The sequence below is a fragment of the Petromyzon marinus genome, chromosome 79 (genome assembly GCF_048934315.1).
Source record: "Petromyzon marinus isolate PM22_M1 ecotype Great Lakes invasive population chromosome 79, UKy_Petmar_22M1.pri1.0, whole genome shotgun sequence".
In the NCBI taxonomy this organism is placed as follows: Eukaryota; Metazoa; Chordata; class Hyperoartia; order Petromyzontiformes; family Petromyzontidae; genus Petromyzon; species Petromyzon marinus.
This window is the reverse complement of record NC_133745.1, coordinates 23,835,442-23,858,811: the sequence shown is the minus strand read 5'-3', so window position 1 is coordinate 23,858,811 and position 23,370 is coordinate 23,835,442. Positions and strand designations below refer to the sequence as shown.

Sequence of the window (23,370 nt, the reverse complement as noted above, 5' to 3'; positions counted from 1 at the left end):
CATCCCCACTTTGTCCCACGTTGTTATCCAGGATGAGGGATGTCGCCTCCCCCAGGACCTCAGAGAAATGCTCAGCAAATCTGCAATCCTGTTCCTGGGGGTCGGAGATTGGATCACCGTTCTTTCCCCTAATGATGGTAATAGGTGTGGCGCTGCAGGTAACTTTTTTGATGGAATTAAAGAGCGATTTGTGATCGTGGGCCATTGAGGCAGACTCCATCTCCTCAGCAACCCGCGACCACCACCCATCCTTGCTTGCATTGCACGGCTCTCCGAACCTCCGAGCGAAGGCTGCGGTAAGCCTCCTCATTCTCTGACGTGGGATGCTGTAGCCGATGACAGTGGGCCTGTCGCTTTTTCTCAGCCAGCTTGAACAACTCCTCTGTCAGCCAGGGTCTCTGGGGAAGTCTGGACCGTGTACCCAAAGCAGCCATTGTAGCTGAATGAGTCACAGTCCTAAACCTCGCCCATTTCCCCTCGACATCAGGAGGAGTGGGGACGATGCCAACACCAGCCGCAAGCGATGATTCAATTCTCGCTTGCAACTTTCATCAGCTCGCTGAGACCATGCTCGACTGATTCGGAGTGAGACCTCTGCTGTTAAACCGGAGCCGGCCATGAGGACACTGCCCACATATGGGAAACTCTCCACTCTCTCCGCAACTGCCCTATCACCAATTGGGAGTTGTGGGGGTGGAGTGTCCGATGGAACAAAATACCCAGGCAGGTGTTTAGTTTTGGTGGGGCTAATGGTAAGTCCCCACCTCTTAGTGGCCAGTTCCAGGTTCAGCAGCAGCGCCTCCAACTCCTCTGAGTAAGCAGCAATTACCAGATCATCAGCATACATAACATGGTTGAGCAATAGGGAGCCATCCCTTGACCGCACCCGGGCATCGGTCACCCTCCCATTGTATCTGTACCAGATGGAAATTCCTCCGATACAGCTATTGAAGGCTTCACGAACTACGTGGTCGAAATATATGTTAAATAATGTGGGAGCCAGAGGACATCCCTGTCGTACCACAAGGTCTACAGGGAATGGCTCCGACCCCCAGTCCACGTAGTTTTACCCGGGCCCGCTCACCATCATGAAGGTCCTTAATGGTCGTTAGCAGAGAGTCAGGGTCTCCGAAAGCACGAAGAACAACCCAGAGCCCAGGCCTACTGATGGTATCATAAGCCTTGACGAGGTCAATAAAGCAGAGATGCAGGTCTTTTTGGCATTGCCTACACCTCTGCTGTAGCAGACGGACAGAAAATATGGCATCTGTGCAGGACCGCCCTTTCCTGAAACCGCATTGGGGTTCCGCAAGCCTTTCCTCAGCGTGCCTGGCAAGGCGATATTGAATAATCCTTGCCAGGACCTTTCCCGGCACAGTGAGGAGTGAGATGCCCCTGTAGTTGTTACAGTCTCTGCGGTCCCCCTTCTTAAAAAGGGGGACCACCAGGGCATTCTTCCAATCCAGTGGTCCAGACTGTTGTTATGATGTCATGTAGGGCAGTCTGTGCACAAACGCCACCTTCCCTCAGCATTTCGCTTGGAAGATCATCTCTGCCCAGTGCCTTTCCTGGTTTTAGACTCTGAAACGCCTTTAGTACTTCCTCAACAGATGACACCTCAGCCAGCCACTCACAGGGGGTGACTTCCTCTTCCAATATATAAGGCACCGCAGCCTCGGCAGGGTCATCCCCACTTTGTCCCACGTTGTTATCCAGGATGAGGGATGTCGCCTCCCCCAGGACCTCAGAGAAATGCTCAGCAAATCTGCAAACCTGTTCCTGGGGGTCGGAGATTGGATCACCGTTCTTTCCCCTAATGATGGTAATAGGTGTGGCGCTGCAGGTAACTTTTTTGATGGAATTAAAGAGCGATTTGTGATCGTGGGCCATTGAGGCAGACTCCATCTTCTCAGCAACCCGCGACCACCACCCATCCTTGCTTGCATTGCACGGCTCTCCGAACCTCCGAGCGAAGGCTGCGGTAAGCCTCCTCATTCTCTGACGTGGGATGCTGTAGCCGATGACAGTGGGCCTGTCGCTTTTTCTCAGCCAGCTTGAACAACTTCTCTGTCAGCCAGGGTCTCTGGGGAAGTCTGGACCGTGTACCCAAAGCAGCCATTGTAGCTGAATGAGCCACAGTCCTAAACCTCGCCCATTTTCCCTCAACATCAGGAGGAGTGGGGAAGATGCCAATCCCAGCCGCAGGCGATGATTAAATTCTCGCTTGCAACTTTCATCAGCTCGCTGAGACCATGCCACTAAGGGTTTGAATGGGGTCCTGGGTATACACCCACCACTGGAGTGGAAGAATGGCAGGCGCATCTTACAGATGACAAGTCAATGGTCAGTGGGCAGATCAGCTCCACGGTAGGTCCTGATGTTAAGGACATGGGCCCGCATCCGCTGGTCCGTCACTACGTAGTCCAGCAGATGTTCTTTCTTGGACCCGGCATGCATCCATGATGTTGTGTGGATGCGCCGATGCCGGAACAGCGTGTTGGTAATTACAAGCCCATGGACTGCACAAAAATCGAGCAGCCTCCTGCCGTTGTTATTGAGCTGATCTGGCCCATGCCTTCCAATCACTCCAAACCAAGTGCCAGCATCATGACCAACTCGGGCATTGAAGTCACCCAACAAGATGACTCTATCCCGAGGGGCCACTTTAGCTAGCACCTGTGACAGGAGGTCATAGAAGGCATCTGACTCATCGGCCTTGCCTGCATCCCTCCACGGATGTTCGTCTTCAGTGGGGGCATAAGTAACCACGACCACCACTCCTCGCCTCTGGTTGATGGGAAGGCGAGCCGAAAGTATCCTGGGGCTTACACCTTCCCACACCTCACCACCACGCTCTCTCACCCACACACTCACCCACACACCCACACAATCGCTGACCCACACACATACATACACTCATCACACATACTCACACACACCCACACAGTCACCCACACACCCACTGACCCACACACACATATTCACACACTCATCACACCCACTCACACACACTCCATCACACACACACACTCACTCACCCACACACCCACTGACCCACACACTCTCTCATCACACATACTCACACACACTCGGCCACCCACACTCACCCACACACACACTGTGCCACACACACAGTAACACACTCATCACACACACTCATACGTGTCTATAAATACACACACACTCACACAGATACGCGTGTGTCTATATATAGACACATAGACACGTGTGTATATATAGACACACACGTGTCTGTGTGTGAGAGAGAGAGACAGAGACAGAATCTGGGAGACTCTACTCAGCTCCACATCTTGAAGGTATGATCATCTTCCCACTCACACACTCACTCATACACTCACACACACTCACTCACACACTCACTCATACACACACACTCTCACACTCACTCACACACTCACACACACACTCACTAATACACTCACACTCTCACACACACTCACGCACTTTACATACTCATACACACTCACTCAAACACTCACACACTCACTCACACACTCACACACACTCACACGCTCACTCACACACTCATACACTCACACACTCACTCACACACTCACACACACTCACACGCTCACTCACACACTCATACACTCACACACTCACTCACACACACTCACACACTCACTCACACACTCACTCACACACTCACTCATACACACACTCAGACTCACTCACACACTCACTCATAGACTCACACACACACTCACTCATACACTCACACACTCACTCACACACACACTCATATACTCACTCGTACACTCACACACACTCGAACACACACTCGCGCACTCACACACTCACACACACTCACTCATACACACACACTCACTCATATACTCACTCATAGACTCACTCAAGCACTCACATTCACTCACTCACATAATCACTCACAATCACTCACACTCTCACATACACATTCACTCACACACTCACTCGCACACACTCACTCACAAAGATTAAAGACAAAGATCCCCCAGTATAGCCTTAACAGACTGTTGGGGCAAGTGCCGTTAGCGAGCACCTATGAAGACACTCACTCACACACACTCACACACTCTCACACACTCACACGCACACACACACTCTCACGCACTCAAACACACTCACGCACTCACACACACACTCACACACACTCACACATTCTCACACACACTCACGCACTCACACACACTCACTCACACACACTCATGTGCGTACACACTCACGCACTGACACGCACTCGCACACACTCACTCACTCATTCTCACACACACTCACACACACTCACTCACACACACTCACTCACGCACACACTCATACACACACACTCACTCATATACTCACTCATACACTCACTCACGCACACACTCACACACATTCTCACATACACTCACTCACTCACACTCTCTCAGATACACACTCTCACAAACACTCACTCACATCCAACAACAACAACCGCCATTCGCCACTAAGTGGCGGTAATGTCACCACGACGCTTGTGCCAGGCTATGTGCACCCTGAGGCCACGTGAAGTGTCGAACGCCCGCTGGCAGGAGGTCACGGGGCAGACCCAGGTGCCACGGGTCGACTGACTGCGATGACTGGTTGATGCACCACCTGTGCCCCCTACTGTGCCAACCTGCTGTGCTTTAGCCACCCGGCGCTCCGCTCGCTGTTGTGAGCGTCGCTCCTCCGCCCTCCGTTGTTGTTGGAGGGCGACTGCCTCCAACTGCCCAGTAGCGTCCTTCACGAGCCTCCTCCACAGAGGCCGATCTTGACACCGCTGGTACCGGTCATCGGCAAGTCCACTCAGCTCCACGTCCTCCTGTACCACATCACTCACGCACTCACACACACTCACTAACACATTCTCACACACACACACTCACGCACGCACACACACACACTCACACACACTCACACACACTCACACACACACACTTACACACACTCACTTACACACTCACACACACATAGACACACTCACGCACACACACACACCCACACACACACACTCGCACACACAAACACACACTCACACACACACACTCATTCTCACACACACTCACACACACGCACGCACACACACACTCACACACACTCATGTGCGCACATACACACACGCATTCTCACACACACTCACACACACGCACACATTTCACACACACTCACACACACTCACCCACGCACAACACTCACACACTCACTCACACACTCACTCACACACTCACTCACACACACTCACTCACACACTCACACACACACACGCACACACTCATACACACACACTCACTCATATACTCACTCATACACTCACTCACACACTCACACTCTCTCACATACACACTCTCACACACACTCACATTCACTCACTCACACAACACTCACACACACACATTCTCACACACACTCACACACACGCACTCACACATTCGCTCACACATTCTCACACACACTCACTCATTCTCACACACACGCAAACGCTCACTCCTAGTTGCGAGGCCGACTCACTACATCTCGCGGGAGGATCTCTTCAGCTGAACAAAATCGTTGCGCGGTTCGGTTCGCTGTTAAAACAAAATATGCATATCTCATGGAAGGTTGTTCGTAAGTGGGGGTGGTGTTCGTAAGTGGGGCTGGTGTTCGTAAGTGGGGGTGGTGTTCGTAAGTGGGGGTGGTGTTCGTAAGTGGGGGTGGTGTTCTTAAGAGTGGGTGGTGTTCGTAAGTAGGGGTGGTATTCGTAAGTGGGGGTGGTGTTCGTAAGTGGGGGTGGTGTTCGTAAGTGGGGGCGGTGTTCGTAAGTGGGGGTGTTGTTCATAAGTGTGTACACCCAGGACCCAATTCCTATCTAAAGTGGCCTGGTCTCAGCTAGCTGATGAAAGTTTCAAGCGAGAATTTCATCATCGCTTGCGGCTGGGGTTGGCATCGTCCCCCACTCCTCCTGATGTCGATGGTAAATGGGCGAGGTTTAGGACTGTGACTCATGCAGCTGCAATGGCTGCTTTAGGTACGCGGTCCAGACCTCCCCAGAGACCCTGGCTGACAGAGGAGGTGTTCAGGATGGTTGAGAAAAAGCGACAGGCCCACTCTAATCGTCTACAGCATGCCACGCCAGAGAATGAGGAGGCTTACCGCAGCCTTCGCTCGGAGGTTCGGAGAGCCGTGAGGCGCTGCAAGGATGGGTGGAGGTCGCGGGTTGCTGAGGAGACGGAGTCTGCCTCAGTGGCACGCGATCACAAATCCCTATTTAACTCCATCAAAAAAGTAACCTGCAGCACCACACCTATTACCATCATTTGGGGAAAAAACGGTGATCCAATCTCCGACCCCCAGGAACAGGTTTGCAGATTTGCTGGGTATTTTTGTGAGGTCCTGGGGGAGGGGAAATCCCTCAGCCAGGAAAACATCGTGGCACAAAGTAGGGATGACCCTGCTGAGGCTGCAGTGCCTCAAATATTGGAAGAAGAAGTCACCCCCTGTGAGTGGCTGGCTGAGGTACCATCTGTTCAGGAAGTACTGAAGGCGATCCAGAGTCTGAGACCAGTAAAAAGGCAGCGGGCAGAGATGATATCCCAAGCGAATGCTGAGGGAGGGTGGCGTTTGTGCACAGACTGCCCTACATGACATAACAAAAGTCTGGACCAATGAATGGGTTCCGCAGGATTGGAAGGATGCCCTGGTGGTCCCTCTCTTTAAGAAGGGAGACCGCACAGACTGTAACAACTACACGGGCATCTCACTTCTCAGTGTGCCAGGAAAGGTCCTGGCAAGTATTATTCAACATCGTCTGGCTAGGCACGCTGAGGAGAGGCTTGCGGAGCCCCAGTGCAGTTTCAGGAAAGGGCGGTCCTGCACAGATGCCATGTTTTCTGTCTGTTTGCAACAGCAGAGGTGTAGGGTATTCCAACAAGACCTACATCTCTGCTTTATTGACCTGGTCAAGGCCTATGATACCATCAGTAGGCCTGGGCTCTGGGTTGTTCTTCGTGCTTTCGGAGTCCCTGACCCTCTGCTCATGATAAATAAGGACCTTCATGATGGTGAGCGGGCCCGGGTAAAACTAGGTGGCCGGGAGTCAGAGCCATTCCCTGTACAGCTTGGGGTGCGACAGGGATGTCCTCTGACTCCCACATTATTTAACAACTATTTCGACCACATAGTTCGTGAAGCCTTCAATAACTGTACCGGGGGAATTTCCATTTGGTATAGATATAATGGGAGGCTGATCGATGCCCGGGTGCGGTCAAGGGATGGCTCCCTATTGCTCAACCACGTTATGTATGCCGATGATTTGGTAATTGCTGCTCTTTCAGAGGAGGAGTTGGAGATGCTGGTGCTGAAACTGGAGCGTGCCACTAAGAGGTGGCGCCTGGGTATTTTGTACCATCGGACACTCCACCCCCACAACTCCCAATCGGTGATGGGGCAGTTGTGGAGAGAGTCGAGAGTTTCACATACCTGGGCAGTGTGCTCATGACCGGCTTCGTTTTAACAGCAGAGGTCTCACTCCGAATCAGTCGAGCGGCAATATCTTTTCATCGGTTGCGTAACGCTGTGTGGAAGCTACCTGGTCTGTCGCTCCGCACTAAGCTTCAGGTCTTCTCGGCCACGGTCATTCCCTCCCTTCTCTATGCTTGCGAAACGTGGAACACCTAATGGAGCATCTTCACCGGTTAGAAACATTTAGGCTGCCCTGCCTACGATCCATCCTGGGTTTAACCAAGCTGGATTGTGTGAGGAGCTCACAAATCCTTGAAAGATTTGGACAAAGTCCCATCGGTGAGTTCCTTCGGCAGGGTCATGTAGCCCGCATGCCCAGCTTTTGTTCGGCCGGATAGAGGGGGCTAAACCGACGCGGCACGGGCTAGAGACGAGATTGAGTGATGTGGTACAGGAGGACGTGGAGCTGAGTGGATTTGCCGATGACTGGTACCAGCGGTGTCAAGATCGGCGTCTGTGGAGGAGGCTCATGAAGGACGCTACTGGGCAGTTGGAGGCAGTCGCCCTCCAACAACAACAGAGGACGGAAGAGCGACACTCATAACAGTGAGCGGAGCGCCGGGTGGCTAAAGTACAGCAAGTTGGCACAGTAGGGGGCACAGGTGGTGCATCAGCCAGTCATCTCGCTCATCTCAGTCAGTCGACCCGTGGCACCTGCTGGGTCTGCCCCGTGACCTCCTGCCAGCGGGCGTTCGACACTTCACGTGGCCTCAAGGTGCACATAGCCTGGCACAAGCGTCGTTGTGACGTCACCGCTACTTAGTGGCGAATGGCGGTTGTTATTGTTCATAAGTGGGGGTGGTGTGTGTAAGTGGGGGTAGTGTTCGTAAGTTGGGGTAGTCATCGCCAGTGGGGGTGGTGTTCGTAAGTGGGGGTGGTGTTCGTAAGTGGAGGTGGTGGTCGTAAGTGGCGGTAGTGTTCGTAAGTGGAGGAATGGCAGCTGTCGTATATTTAGAGTCTGTGTCTCACTCTCACCGTGGTTTCAATTTTCAAGTTTATTTATTAGGTACGAGCTGTACTACCCGGCTTCGCCCGGGACTTGGATCCACCACGCCCGGCCGCCTTTTTATCTCCCCAGTGGCGATGTTCACACACCACAACAGCAGTGACTCGTTTGAGGCTGAGTCGACCTAGTGAAGCGGTTGAAATAATCGTCATCAGTGGTGGCCGTGAGCGGGAATCGAACTCGGGTCGCCGGGTTCGTAGCGCAGCGTAGCGCTAACCGCTACACTACAACGCGTTACGCTTCCAGGTGCGCGGGTCACGTGACAGATTTGACGTCACAGCTCACTTGCCGTGCAAAACAATACATGCATTATTGAGCTCCACCCCCCCCCCCCCAAAAAAAATTAAAAATTCAAAAGTGTATTTTTATAATTTGTGCATGGTGAAGAGTCTGGAGAGTACCCACATGGCAAATTTCCAGTTTGTTGCATGTCGGGAAGGACGCTCAAACATTTCGAACGAACACACACATGATCACAGATTTGCTTTCCTTTTATATTCGTGGAGATGGCCGTGTGCGCCATGTGGCTCTTGGCTCGGGTGCAATGGCAACAAACAAAACTAAACATTGGTCGCTGTGTGGATCAAGTCTCTGGGTCCCTCCGGTTTTTTTCCCCCTCCATATTTAGAATCGACGTTGCCGCCGCGTCGTTCGAGAGTGATTTGGCCGCTGATGTGAATTTCCACAGGACGACGACGATGAAGATGATGACGATATCAGCCATTTCTGTTGAGCTGCTAACGTTTGTGACGGTCAGGTCGCATCTAAAAAGAGAGCCAAGGCGTAGCTCGGCGGGGCCCTTACGCACGGTAAAAATAAAAGGATAGTTTAATAGTTTAGTTGAATAGATTTACTACCCGTAGACTCAAGACTGCACGTAGACTCAGCATTGCAAAATAGACTCAACACGACCCATAGACTCAACACGACCCATAGACTCAACACTGCACCATAGACTCAACAGTGCACCGTAGACTCAAAACTACCCACAGACTCAACACTGCACCATAAACTCAACACTACCCATAGACTCAACACTGCCACCCATAGACTCAATACTGCATCATAGACTCAACACTACCCACAGACTCAACACAGCACAATAGACTCAACACTGCATCATAGACTCAACACTGCACCATAGACTCAACACTACATCATAGACTCAGCACTGCATGATAGACTCAACACTGCACAATAGACTAAACACTGCATCATAGACTCGACACTGCCCATAGTCTCAGCACTGCAAAATAGACTCAATACTGCAGCATAGACTCAACACTGCACAATAGACTAAATACTACAAAATAGACTCAACATAACCTATAGACTCAACACTGCCCATAGACGCAGCACTGCAAAATAGACTCAACACAACCCATAAACTCAACATAGACTCAACACTGCACCGAAGACTCAATACTATCCATAGACTCAACAATGCAACATAGACTCAACACGACCCAGAAACTAAACACTGCACCATAGACTCAACACTACCCTTAGACTCAACACTACCCATAGACTCAAGACTTCACCATAGACTCAACACTGCAGCAGAGACTCAATGCTACCCGTAGACTCAACACTACCCACAGACTCAACACTGCCACCCATAGACTCAACACTAACCATAGACTCAACGCTGCACCAAAGACTCAACACTACCCATAGACTCAACACTACCCATAGAATCAACACTACCCATAGACTCAACACTGTACCATAGACTCAACACTGCCCATAGACTCAACACTGCACCATAGACTCAAAACTACCCATAGACTCAACGCTGCACCATAGACTCAACACTACCCATAGACTCAAAACTACCCATAGGCTCAACACTGCACCATAGACTCAACACTACCCACAGACATACTCTTTGGTTCTATTGGGTAAAGTCACGTAGGTGAAAATAAAATAACAAAAAATCACGACGTTTCGGCCACAACACAAGCGGCCTTCATCAGGTGAAGGGACGAGACTGTCTGGAGGACAGCGCTGGAGTGGAAGAAGCCACGCTTAGATCACGACCTTTAAGCTGTGTGAGAAGGCATTCTGTCTACAGGAAACCCACCCACACAGATTCCTACTTGAAACCTGATTCCCACCACCACCCAGCCCAAAATAATTATCTCATCAAAACTTTACACCATAGGGCTCATTGCATTTCGGACCAACACCACCTGACCAGTGAATTAAAACATGTACACCTGGCCCTCAAAAGGAATGGTTACTCTGACCGTACCATCCGCCAAGCTGTCTCTCCCTCCATACAGAAACAACCACTTGATACTCCGGTCAAAACCATCACACTACCATATATAGCAGGCGTTACTATAAAGATTTCCAAAATTCTAAACAAACACAAGATCCAGGTCCGGTTCAATACAGTACACAAAATTCGTGATCTGATCCCATCCGTGAAGGATGTCATTCCTGACTTACAGTACCCCGGGGTTTACAAATTGAGTTGTACCTGCGGTGATTGCTATATCGGGGAGACAAAGCGACATGCCTCTGACCGAATTCGCGAGCACAAATCAGATTTGAAACACGGCAAAACGAATTCTTCTGCCATGGCTGATCACTGTTACAACGCTGTGGGGGATCACGATATAATTTTCTCCGATACCAAGGTTCTTTGCAAACCCACGGGCTTTTATCAGAGATTTGTTCATGAAGCAATTCAGATCTCCAAACACAGACACAATTTCAACCGAGAGGATGGTTTCAAATTAAGCAACCATTGGAAAGATGTTCTAAATTGAACTAAACATTAAACTAATTTCAATGGTACAGTATATTTTTCAAGTAGTGGTACCCCAAACTTTTGCAGCTCTTATAAATTCCCCCTTTTCACACCATCAATAGGTAAACTCCCCCTCCCCCCCCCCCGCGCCAAACTGCAAGTCCACCGGCACGTACACCACCTCTTTCCTAAAATCCGCCAATCAAATGCGAATTTGTATGCTACTTTCTTTGTCAGAACACCTTGTTTGCTCGCACACAGGTCCGATGTCTGAGCGTGGTTGTTTTTCGCTAAATTCTCCTGTTTGATGAGTACTAGGTGCCTCGGTGAATGTATATGCTCTGACTTTAACATAGCTATTTCTGTGACCAGTTGCAAGCTAATCACTCAGCTATTTCAATGCTAAATTCGATGCTAATTCCTTTGTCAAGGGGTACCTCTGCGGATGTGTATACTTTAACTTAGCTATTTCAATGAGCCATTTCAATGCTAAATTAAATGCTAATTCCTTTGTCAAGGCGCTTGGTGTTTTCTTCTCACACAGCTTAAAGGTCGTGATCTGAGCGTGGCTTCTCCCACTCCAGCGCTGTCCTCCAGACAGTCTCGTCCCTTCACCTGATGAAGGCCGCTTGTGTTGTGGCCGAAACGTCGTGATTTTTTGTTATTTTATTTTCACCTACGTGACTTTACCCAATAGAACCAAAGAGTATACTACAGCATAGACTCAACACTACCCATAGACTCAAAACTGCCCATAGACTCAACACTACCATAGACTCAACACTGCCCATAGACTCAACACTACCCATAGACTCAGCACTGCAAAATAGACTCACCACAACCCATAAACTCAACACTGCACCATAGACTTAACACTATCCATAGACTCAACACTGCACCATAGACTCAACACTACCCATAGACTCAACACTGCACCATAGACTCAAAACTGCCCATAGACTCAACACTACCATAGACTCAACACTGCCCATAGACTCAACACTACCCATAGACTCAGCACTGCAAAATAGACTCACCACAACCCATAAACTCAACACTGCACCATAGACTTAACACTATCCATAGACTCAACACTACCCAGAGACTCAACACTGCACCATACACTCAACACTACCCATAGACTCAAAACTACCCATAGACTCAGCACCGCACTATAGACTCAACTCTACCCATAGACTCAACACTGCACCATAGACTCAAAACTACCCTTAGACTCAACACTACCCATAGACTCAACACTGCCCATAGACTCGACACTGCACCATAGACTCAACACTACCCATAGACTCAACACTACCCAGAGACTCAACACTGCACCATAGATTCAACACTACCCATCGACTCAAAACTACCCATAGACTCAACACTGCACCATAGACTCAACACTACCCATAGACTCAACACTGCACCATAGACTCAAAACTACCCCTTGACTCAACACTACCCATAGACTCAACACTGCAGCATAGACTAAACACTACCCGTTGACTCAACACTGCTCCATAGACTCAATACTGTCCATAGACTCAACACTGCAGCATAGACTCAACACTACACCATAGACTCATCACAGCTCCATAGACTCAACAATATCCACAGACTGAACACAAACCCATAAACTAAACACTGCCCATAGACTCACCACTGCACAACAGACTCAACACTGCCCATAGACTCAAACTGCACAAAACTCAACACTGCCCATAGACTTAACACTGCCCATAGATTCAACACTGCACAAAAGACGCAACACTGCAGCATAGACTCAACACTACCCAGAGACACAACACTGCACCATAGATTCAACACTACCCATAGACTAAAAACTACCCATAGACTCAACACTGCACCATAGACTCAACACTACCCATAGACTCAACACTGCACCGTAGACTCAAAACTACCCCTTGACTCAACACTACCCATAGACTCAACACTGCAGCATAGACTCAACACTACCTGTAGACTCAACACTGCTCCATAGACTCAATACTACCCATGGACTCAACACTGCACCAGACTCAACACTACACCATAGACTCAACACAGCTCCATTGACTCAACAATATCCATAGACTGAACACAAACCCATAAACGAAACACTGCCCATAGACTCAACACTGCACCATAGACTCAACACTACCCATAGACTCTACACTGCACAACAGACTCAACACTACCCAGAGACTCAACACTGCACCATAGATTCAACACTACCCATAGACTCAAAACTACCCATAGACTCAACACTGCACCATAGACTCAACACTACCCATAGACTCAACACTGCACCATAGACTCAATCTACCCCTTGACTCAACACTACCCATAGACTCAACACTGCAGCATAGACTAAACACTACCCGTAGACTCAACACTGCTCCATAGACTCAACACTGCACCATAGACTCAACACTACACCATAGACTCATCACAGCTCCATAGACTCAACAATATCCACAGACTGAACACTAACCCATAAACTAAACACTGCCCATAGACTCACCACTGCACCATAGACTCAACACCACCCATAGACTCTACACTGCTCAACAGACTCAACACTGCCCATAGACTCAAACTGCACAAAACTCAACACTGCCCATAGACTTAACACTGCCCATAGATTCAACACTGCACCAAAGACGCAACACTGCAGCATAGACTCAACACTGCACCATAGACTCAACACTACCCAGAGACTCAACACTGCACCATAGATTCCACACTACCCATAGACTAAAAACTACCATAGACTCAACACTGCACCATAGACTCAACACTACCCATAGACTCAACACTGCACCATAGACTCAAAACTACCCCTTGACTCAACACTACCCATGGACTCAACACTGCAGCATAGACTAAACACTACCTGTAGACTCAACACTGCTCCATAGACTCAATACTGTCCATAGACTCAACACTGCAGCATAGACTCAACACTACACCATAGACTCATCACAGCTCCATAGACTCAACAATATCCACAGACTGAACACAAACCCATAAACTAAACACTGCCCATAGACTTACCACTGCACCATAGACTCAACACTACCCATAGACTCTACACTGCACTACAGACTCAACACTGCCCATAGACTCAAACTGCACAAAACTCAACACTGCCCGTAGACTTAACACTGCCCATAGATTCAACACTGCACCAAAGACGCAACACTGCAGCATAGACTCAACACTACCCAGAGACTCAACACTACCCACAGACTCAACACTGCACCATAGATTCAACACTACCCATAGACTAAAAACTACCCATAGACTCAACACTGCACCATAGACTCAACACTACCCATAGACTCAACACTGCACCATAGACTCAAAACTACCCCTTGACTCAACACTACCCATAGACTCAACACTGCACCATAGACTCAACACTACCCGTAGACTCAACACTGCTCCATAGACTCAATACTGCCCATGGACTCAACACTGCAGCATAGACTCAACACTACACCATAGACTCATCACAGCTCCATAGACTCAACAATATCCATAGACTGAACACAAACCCATAAACTAAACACTGCCCATAGACTCACCACTGCACCATAGACTCAACACTACCCATAGACTCTACACTGCACTACAGACTCAACACTGCCCATAGACTCAAACTGCACAAAACTCAACACTGCCCATAGACTTAACACTGCCCATAGATTCAACACTGCACCAAAGACGCAACCCTGCAGCATAGACTCAACACTACCCAGAGACTCAACACTGCCCCATAGATTCAACACTACCCATAGACTAAAAACTACCCATAGACTCAACACTGCACCATAGACTCAACACTGCCCATAGACTCAAACTGCACAAAACTCAACACTGCCCATAGACTTAACCCTGCCCATAGATTCAACACTGCACCAAAGACGCAACACTGCAGCATAGACTCAACACTACCCAGAGACTCAACACTACCCACAGACTCAACACTGCACCATAGATTCAACACTACCCATAGACTAAAAACAACCCATAGACTCAACACTGCACCATAGACTCAACACTACCCATAGACTCAACACTGCACCATAGACTCAAAACTACCCCTTGACTCAACACTACCCATGGACTCAACACTGCAGCATAGACTCAACACTACACCATAGACTCATCACAGCTCCATAGACTCAACAATATCCATAGACTGAACACAAACCCATAAACTAAACACTGCCCATAGACTCACCACTGCACCATAGACTCAACACTACCCATAGACTCTACACTGCACTACAGACTCAACACTGCCCATAGACTCAAACTGCACCAAACTCAACACTGCCCATAGACTTAACACTGCCCATAGATTCAACACTGCACCAAAGACGCAACACTGCAGCATAGACTCAACACTACCCAGAGACTCAACACTGCCCCATAGATTCAACACTACCCATAGACTAAAAACTACCCATAGACTCAACACTGCACCATAGACTCAACACTGCACCATAGACTCAACACTGCACCATAGACTCAACACTGCACCATAGACTCAACACTGCACCATAGACTCAACACCTACTCGTTCACTCACACAATCGCTCGCTCATTCACCCATTCACTCACTCCCACACTCATTCACTCACACACAGACAAAGCTTCCTCAGTGCTGTCGGGACAAGTGACGTTTCGTAGCGAGTAGCAGAACCTATGAAGGCCGCCACTGAGAGGCACACGAGATGGTGGGTGGCCAGTAACTGGTCACGGAAGTAGCTATGTTAAAGTTAGATTTTACATATCAGCAGAGGAATTTAGCATTGAAGTAGCTGTGTTAATGTGAAAGATTAGCAGGGTGTTAAAGTGAGAAAGTAGCATGTAACTGGGAGATTAGCATGATGTTAGTGTGAGGGATTAGCATGTAACTGGTCACGGAAGTAGCTATGTTAAAGTTAGATTTTACATATCAGCAGAGGAATTTAGCATTGAAGTAGCTGTGTTAATGTGAAAGATTAGCATGTAACTGTATAGTAGTGTGTAGTGTTTAGTGTATAGTGTAGTGTATAGTGTAGTGTATAGTTTAGTGTATAGTGTGTATAGTAGTATAGTGTGTAGTGTAGTGCATAGTGTAGTGTATAGTGTAGTGTATAGTTTAGTGTATAGTGTGTATAGTAGTATAGTGTGTAGTGTATAGTGTAGTGTATAGTGTAGTGTATAGTGTAGTGTATAGTGTGAATAGTAGTATAGTGTGTAGTGTGTAGTGTACTGCATAGTGTAGTGTATAGTGTAGTGTATAGTGTAGTAGTGTAGTGTATAGTGTAGTGTATAGTGCAGTGTATGGTGTAGTGTATATTGTAGTGTATAGTGCAGTGTATAGTGTAGTGTATAGTGCAGTGTATAGTGCAGTGTATAGTGCAGTGTATACTGTAGTGTATAGTGTAGTGTATAATGTAGTGTATAGTGTAGTGTGTAGTGTAGTCTGTAGTGTAGTGTATAGTAGTGTATAGTGTAGTGTATAGTAGTGTATAGTGTAGTCTGTAGTGTAGTCTGTAGTGTAGTGTATAGTGTAGTGTATAGTGTAGTGTATAGTAGTGTATAGTGGAGTGTATAGTGTAGTAGTGTATAGTGTAGTGTATAGTGCAGTGTATAGTGTAGTGTGCAGTGTAGTGTATAGTGTAGTGTATAGTGTGTATAGTAGTATAGTGTGTAGTGTATAGGGTAGTGTATAGTAGTGTAGTATGTAGTGTATAGTGTAGTGTATAGAATAGTGTATAGTGTGTATAGTAGTATAGTGTGTAGTGTATAGTGTAGTGTATAGTGTAGTGTGTAGTGTAGTGTATAGTGTGTAGTGTAGTGTATAGTGTAGTGTAGTATTTAGTGTAGTGTATAGTGTAGTGTATAGTGTAGTGTATAGTGTAGTGTGTAGTGTATAGTGTAGTGTATAGTGTATAATGTAGTGTATAGTGTAGTGTGTAGTGTAGTCTATCGTGTAGTGTATAGTCTAGTGTGTAGTGTAGTGTGTAGTGTAGTGTATAGTGTAGCGTATAGTGTAGCGTATAGTGTAGTGTATAGTGTAGTGTACAGTAGTGTATAGTGTAGTGTATAGTAGTGTATAGTGTATTGTATAGTGTATAGTGTAGTGTGTAGTTTATTGTGTAGTGTAGTGTGTAGTGTATAGTGTGTAGTGTAGGGTATAGTGTAGTGTATAGTGCAGTGTATACTGTAGTGTATAGTGTAGTGTATGGTGTAGTGTGTAGTGTAGTGTATAGTGTAGTGTATAGTGTAGTGTGTAGTGTATAGTGTAGTGTATAGTGTAGTGTATAGTTAGTGTAGTGTATAGTGTAATGTATAGTGTAGTGTGTAGTGTAGTGTGTAGTGTATAGTGTAGTGTGTAGTGTATAGTGTAATGTAGTGTATAGTGTAGTATAGTGTAGTGTATAGTGTAGTGTAGTGTGTAATGTAGTTTATAGTTTAGTGTATAGTGTAGTGTATAGTGTAGTGTAGTGTATAGTGTAGTGTATAATTAGCGTAGTGTATAGTGTAGTGTATAGTGCAGTGTGTAGTGTAGTGTGTAATATAGTGTATAATTTAGTGTATAGTGTAGCGTATAGTGTAGTGTATAGTGTAGTGTGTAGTGTAGTATAGTGTAGTGGATAGTGTAGTGTATAGTGTAGTGTGTATTGTAGTGTATAGTGTATAGTGTAGTGTATAGTGTAGTATAGTGTAGTGTATAGTAGTGTAGTGTATAGTGTAGTGTATATTGTAGTGTATACTGGAGTGTATAGTCCAGTGTATAGTGTAGTAGTGTATAGTGTAGTGTATACTGGAGTGTATAGTGTAGTGTATAGTGTAGTAGTGTATAGTGTAGTGTATAGTGTAGTGTATTCTGTAGCGTATAGTGTAGTGTATAGTGTAGTGTATTTTGGAGTGTATAGTGTAGTGTATAGTGTAGTGTATAGTGTAGTGTATAGTGTATACTTGAATGTATAGTTTAGTGTATAGTGGAGTGTATAGTGTCGTGTATAGTGTAGTGTATAGTGTAATGTATAGTTTCAGTTTTATTTATTTGGTATAGCCCTGTGAGCCATTCGGCTCTTGAATCGGGTGCAACCGCAACAAACAAAACAAACATGAACAAGAAACATCTTAAAGTGACTGCGCGCAAACAGAAAAATCCAGGAAAAAACAGTAAAGCCTTCCAGAAAAAGCACCGTATACCAATGCTGTGTATGCAGAAAATCCCCGTGGGATGCAAGTCAAACAATAACAACCATAAGACAATTTAGAGTAAAGTTATCAGTCTAACTCTGTACTACGACGAACATTAACATATTGGCTGGTCAAGATGGCGCCGATGATGGCAGCCTCGGCCGGTTGGTGCGCCCTGTTTTGTCCAGTTTTGTCTTGTTTTGTCTTGAGAGGGGCTTGCTGTTCAACTTGTTTAAAACTTATTTAAGATTTTAGATTCCTATATGTTGAATGTATGCACCATCCTGCCAAAGTAAATTCCGTGTCGGTGTGAACTTACATGGCGAATAAAACTCTTTCTGATTCTGATTCTGAAAACTCTTTCTGAAATATGGCTAAACCAAAACTTTTCGAATTTACCAAAATAAAGCTATCAACGCAATGTAACTGTGATCATAGGAACTGTGATTCAAGTTTAACAATAAACGATATACACACAACATGTACGACCAAACTTTGCAGCCATTAGCTGGCTTGCATGAGTCACTCCATAACAGCAGGAGTATCAGTAGGAGCATCAAAAATTGTTCAATGCACCTTTAAAGATCAGCAAACTATAATCAAAACACAAGATCATACTTTGCAGCGGTCATCCGGAGCGAAACATTTTATTTCAGGCCACTGAATAGCAGTGGCAGCTAGGGGTGTACAACTCCTCCAGAGCAGTTTTGAGTGAAGATCTCATTGGTAGTGATTCAAGGTGCAGTTTATTGGCGATAGCATTCCAGACCCTGGGGGCATCAACAGCAAAGGCCCTTCCTCCGGTTTTTGTACGGCAATAGGGAATGTGAAGCTGGTAACTGAGCGAAGACCTGGGGTCAAATTTGTTCTTTGAAACAGAGAGGAGATCCAGCAGCAGGTAAGTCTGCTGATTTTTTTGTGAGAACGTCGTGAATAAATAAGATCTGGTGCACAAGCCGTCGAACGTTAAGAGATGTTAAGTTTGACCCAATGTAGAGATCACAGTGGTGAGTCCTATATGGGCAGTTCAATGTGTAAAGGTTGTGCTGCTCACTTGAAAATAATGACTAAAATCCCACCGCTCATTCATCTGCTTCATCTTTGATTGAAAAACGCTGGGTGAGACCTGCGGCAAGCGAGTGAGCTCACCCACTCGCTCACAAACCCACAACACTCACCCAAGTCAATCAATTCTCGCTCACCGGTCTATGGGTCTCTGTGTAAGTCTTTACCTCTCTGTAAGTCTGTGGGTCTCTGTGAGTCTACGGGTTTGGTAAGTTTACTGGTCTCGGTGTGAGTCCATGGGTCACAATGCGAGTCCATGGGTCTCTGTTATCATAATCTGTGTTTGAATGAGTCGATGGCTCAGTGTGAATGACTCCAAGTCTCTATGTTCGAGTGAGTTTATGGCTTTCTGTGCGAGTCTACGGCTCTCTGTGTGAGTACAACATGAACGTTGAGATTTAAAAGAGCAACGGAGTGACCTATAATATCTGAACCGGTCTGTACTGACAAGGGGTTGACAGGTGTGTAGTAGTGAAGTGTATAGTGTAGGTATCTCTACGAGTCTCTATACATCTCTATCTATCTCTACACATCTCTGAGTCTCCACACATCTCTATATAAACTCTTTGGTTCTGTTCGGTAAAGTCACGTAGGTAAAAATACAATAACAAAAAAATCACGACGTTTCGGCCACAACACAAGCGGCCTTCATCAGGTGAAGGGACCGGACTGTCCAGAGGACAGCGCTGGAGTGAAGACAGCCAAGCCCTGGTCGGGTCCTTTAAGCTTATTGTCGCGGCATCTTTTGAGGAAGGTCAGCGCGTCTCGATGAGCTGTGACTTCTTGTCCCGTTGTCTGTTGAAAGCTCTAACAGATGGGTGAAAGCCCTCCCCGTAGAGGTTATCAATTCTAGATTTGAAGCTTTCGTGACTGCAAGGATCCATCATACTCTTTGGTTCTATTCGGTAAAGTCACCTTCACCTGATGAAGGCCGCTTGTGTCGTGGCCGAAACGTCGTGATTTTTTTGTCATTTAATTTTTTACCTACGTGACTTTACCGAATAGAACCAAAGAGTATGGATCCTTGCAGTCACGAAAGCTTCAAATCTAGAATCTCTATATATATCTGTAGCGCTGTAAATGGGCTAAGTAACTTACCTGCAGTAGCAGAAAGGGCCCACCAGGGGCAGTACCTTGGACCGGCATGAGGGTCGCTACATTCCCCAGCCCCAAAGCAGGGCGGTCTTTAGGGTGTTCTAGGATCCCCCAGAGACCCACCCCCCCCTCCACCCCCCACTGGAACTCTCTGGAAGGGAGGCGTGGCCAGGGGCTGACACACCTGGGAGGTGTATAAAAGCAGGACCTCTGTGGACGGGTCCCGGGGCCAGTTGAAGACTGAAGCCCAGCTAGCTAGGGCCTTTGGACTCAGCTGACCTGCCGCCCTTGCAAGGGCCGTGCCTGAGCGGGCCAGTGGTTCGGGACCTGTACCTTGGCTGGGCCGGGTCAGAACAGCCTCCCCTAGGTCACCCCTAGCCGGAGGACCCAGGGACCGTAAGCCCCAGTAGTAGGACACGTCAGCCCGGAGGCGGTACCTCCTTAGGCAGCTGAGTGAAGGCGCCGTAACCCCTTCAGGTGTTAAGGGTTCGCTACGCTCTGCGTTGTGGCATTGTGTTAATGAGCGTGTTGCCTCTAAACGTTCCTCTCCACCCTCGTGAAACCGACGCTACTTATCCACACACGACTCTATGGATCTCTACACAATATCTACGTATCTTTACACATCTCTAGGAGTCTCTGTACATCTCTGCACTTCGCTACGTATCTCAACGAGCCTCTACGTATGTCTACGAATTGCTATACATCTCTACGAGCCTCTATATATCTCTGTGCATCTCTATGTATCTCTGTGTATCTCTATGTATCTCTACGAGTCTCTATGTATCTCTACGAGTCTCTATGTATCTCTGTATATCTCTATGTATCTCTGTGCATCTCTATGTGTCTCTACGAGTCTCTATGTATCTCTACGAGTCTCTATGTATCTCTGTATATCTCTATGTATCTCTGTGCACCTCTATGTGTCTCTACGAGTCTCTATGTATCTCTATGAGTCTCTATGTATCTCTACGAGTCTCTATGTATCTCTGTATATCTCTATGTATCTCTGTGCATTTCTATGTATCTCTACGAGTCTCTATGTATCTCAACGAGTCTCTATGTATCTCTGTATATTTATATGAGTCTCTATTTATCTCTGTATATCTCTATGTATCTCTACGAGTCTCTATGTATCTCTATGTGTCTCTATGTATCTCTATGGGTCTCTGTGGGTCTCTATGAGTCTCTATATATCTCTATGTATCTCTGTGCATCTCTATGTATCTCTACGAGTCTCTACGTATCTCTATGTATCTCTACGAGTCTCTACGTATCTCTACGAGCCTCTATGTATCTCTGTATATCTCTATGTATCTCTGTATATCTCTATGTATCTCTGTATATCTCTATACCCCTCCTCTCCCCCCCGACCCTTCTCTCTCTCTCTCCCCCAGCACGATGTCCGAGAGGCAGATCCCCTTCTCCAGACCCCTGTTCCGCCACCCCAGCTGGGACCCCTTCCGTGAGTGGATGCCCCCGCAAGTGCCGCTGAGGCTGCCCGAGCAGGACTTTGGGATGGCCGCTCCCTACCCCAGCCTGGCCTCCTGGGACGCGGCCGGCCTGGGCCTCCCCGACTGGGCCCGTGGCGCCTGGCCCTCGTACACGCGGTGAGGTGGCGGCGGCGGCGGAGGTGTTTGTGGAGGAGATAGTGGAGGTGGTGGAAGTGGTGATGGAGATGGAGGAGGATTAGGAGGTGGCGGTGGTGGTGCTGGAGGTGATGGAGGTGGAGGAGGGGGTGGTGGCGATGGAGGTGATGGTGGTTTTAGAGAGGGATGTTGGAGGTAGTGGAGGTGGGGGATGAAGTGGAGGTGAAGGAGGAGGTGGTGGAGGGGATGGTGGCGGTGGTGGTCGTGGTGGTGGTGGTGGCAGTGGTGGTGGAGGTGGTGGCGGAGGGAGTTATAAAGAGGGAGGTTGGAGGAGATGGCGGTTTTGGTGGAGGAGGTGGTGGAGAGGGAGAATGGAGGCGATAGAGGAGGCGGTGGAGGTGGTGGAGGTGGTGGAGGTGGTGGTGGAGACGGTGGAGGAGGTAGAGGAGGAGGCTGTGATGCTCGCTCCCTGTGGAACGAGCGGACTACATCGGCGCTGCAGTGGCTAGGGTCGCGGGTTCGATCCCCGACCCAGCGAAATGTTAACTACCTCGCCTGGTATGCAGGAGGACGTGGGTCCGATCACTGACCCAACGAGATGTTAACTACCTCGCCTGGTATGCAGGAGGTCGTGGGTCCGATCCCCGACCCTGCAAGATGTTAACTACCTCGCCTGGTCTGCAGGAGGTCGTGGGTCCGATCACTGACCCAGCGAGATGTTAACTACCTCGCCTGGTATGCAGGAGGTCGTGGGTTCGATCCCCGACCCAGCGAGATGTTAACTACCTCGCCTGGTATGCAGGAGGCCGTGGGTTCGATCCCCAACCCAGCGAGATGTTAACTACCTCGCCTGGTATACAGAAGGTCGTGGGTTTGATCGCCGACACTGCGAGATGTTAACTATCTCACCTGGTATAGAGAAGGTCGTGGGTTCGATCCCGTGACCCTGAAGATGTCTACTACTGATGTATATTTGGAGTATGTGTGTGTGTGTCTCTTTTTCCCCCCGGTGAGATGTTAACTACCTCGCCAGGGTTCAGTCCCGACCTCTGACACCTGCTGTGTATTTGGAATGTGTCTCTCTCTCTCTGTTACCGTGGAGATGTTAACTACCTCGCCTGGTATACAGGAAGTCCTGGGTT

At 47.9% G+C, this 23,370-nt stretch overlaps 1 protein-coding gene across 2 annotated transcripts in view; it reads left to right on the top strand.

Moving 5' to 3' along the window:
* The first annotated feature begins 2,797 nt into the window (after positions 1-2,797).
* HSPB1 (heat shock protein family B (small) member 1) overlaps positions 2,798-23,370 on the top strand; it is a 34,363-nt gene continuing 13,790 nt past the window's right edge. The window contains exons 1-2 of one of the 2 annotated variants that reach the window (XM_076057052.1): positions 2,798-3,317; positions 22,037-22,249. In XM_076057052.1, coding sequence (XP_075913167.1) covers positions 22,041-22,249 — 209 coding nt within the window. In that variant the 5' untranslated portion in view covers positions 2,798-3,317; positions 22,037-22,040. Of the gene's footprint in view, positions 3,318-7,942; positions 8,047-22,036; positions 22,250-23,370 lie in introns of those variants that run through there. The other variant, XM_076057053.1, reaches the window with a different exon arrangement.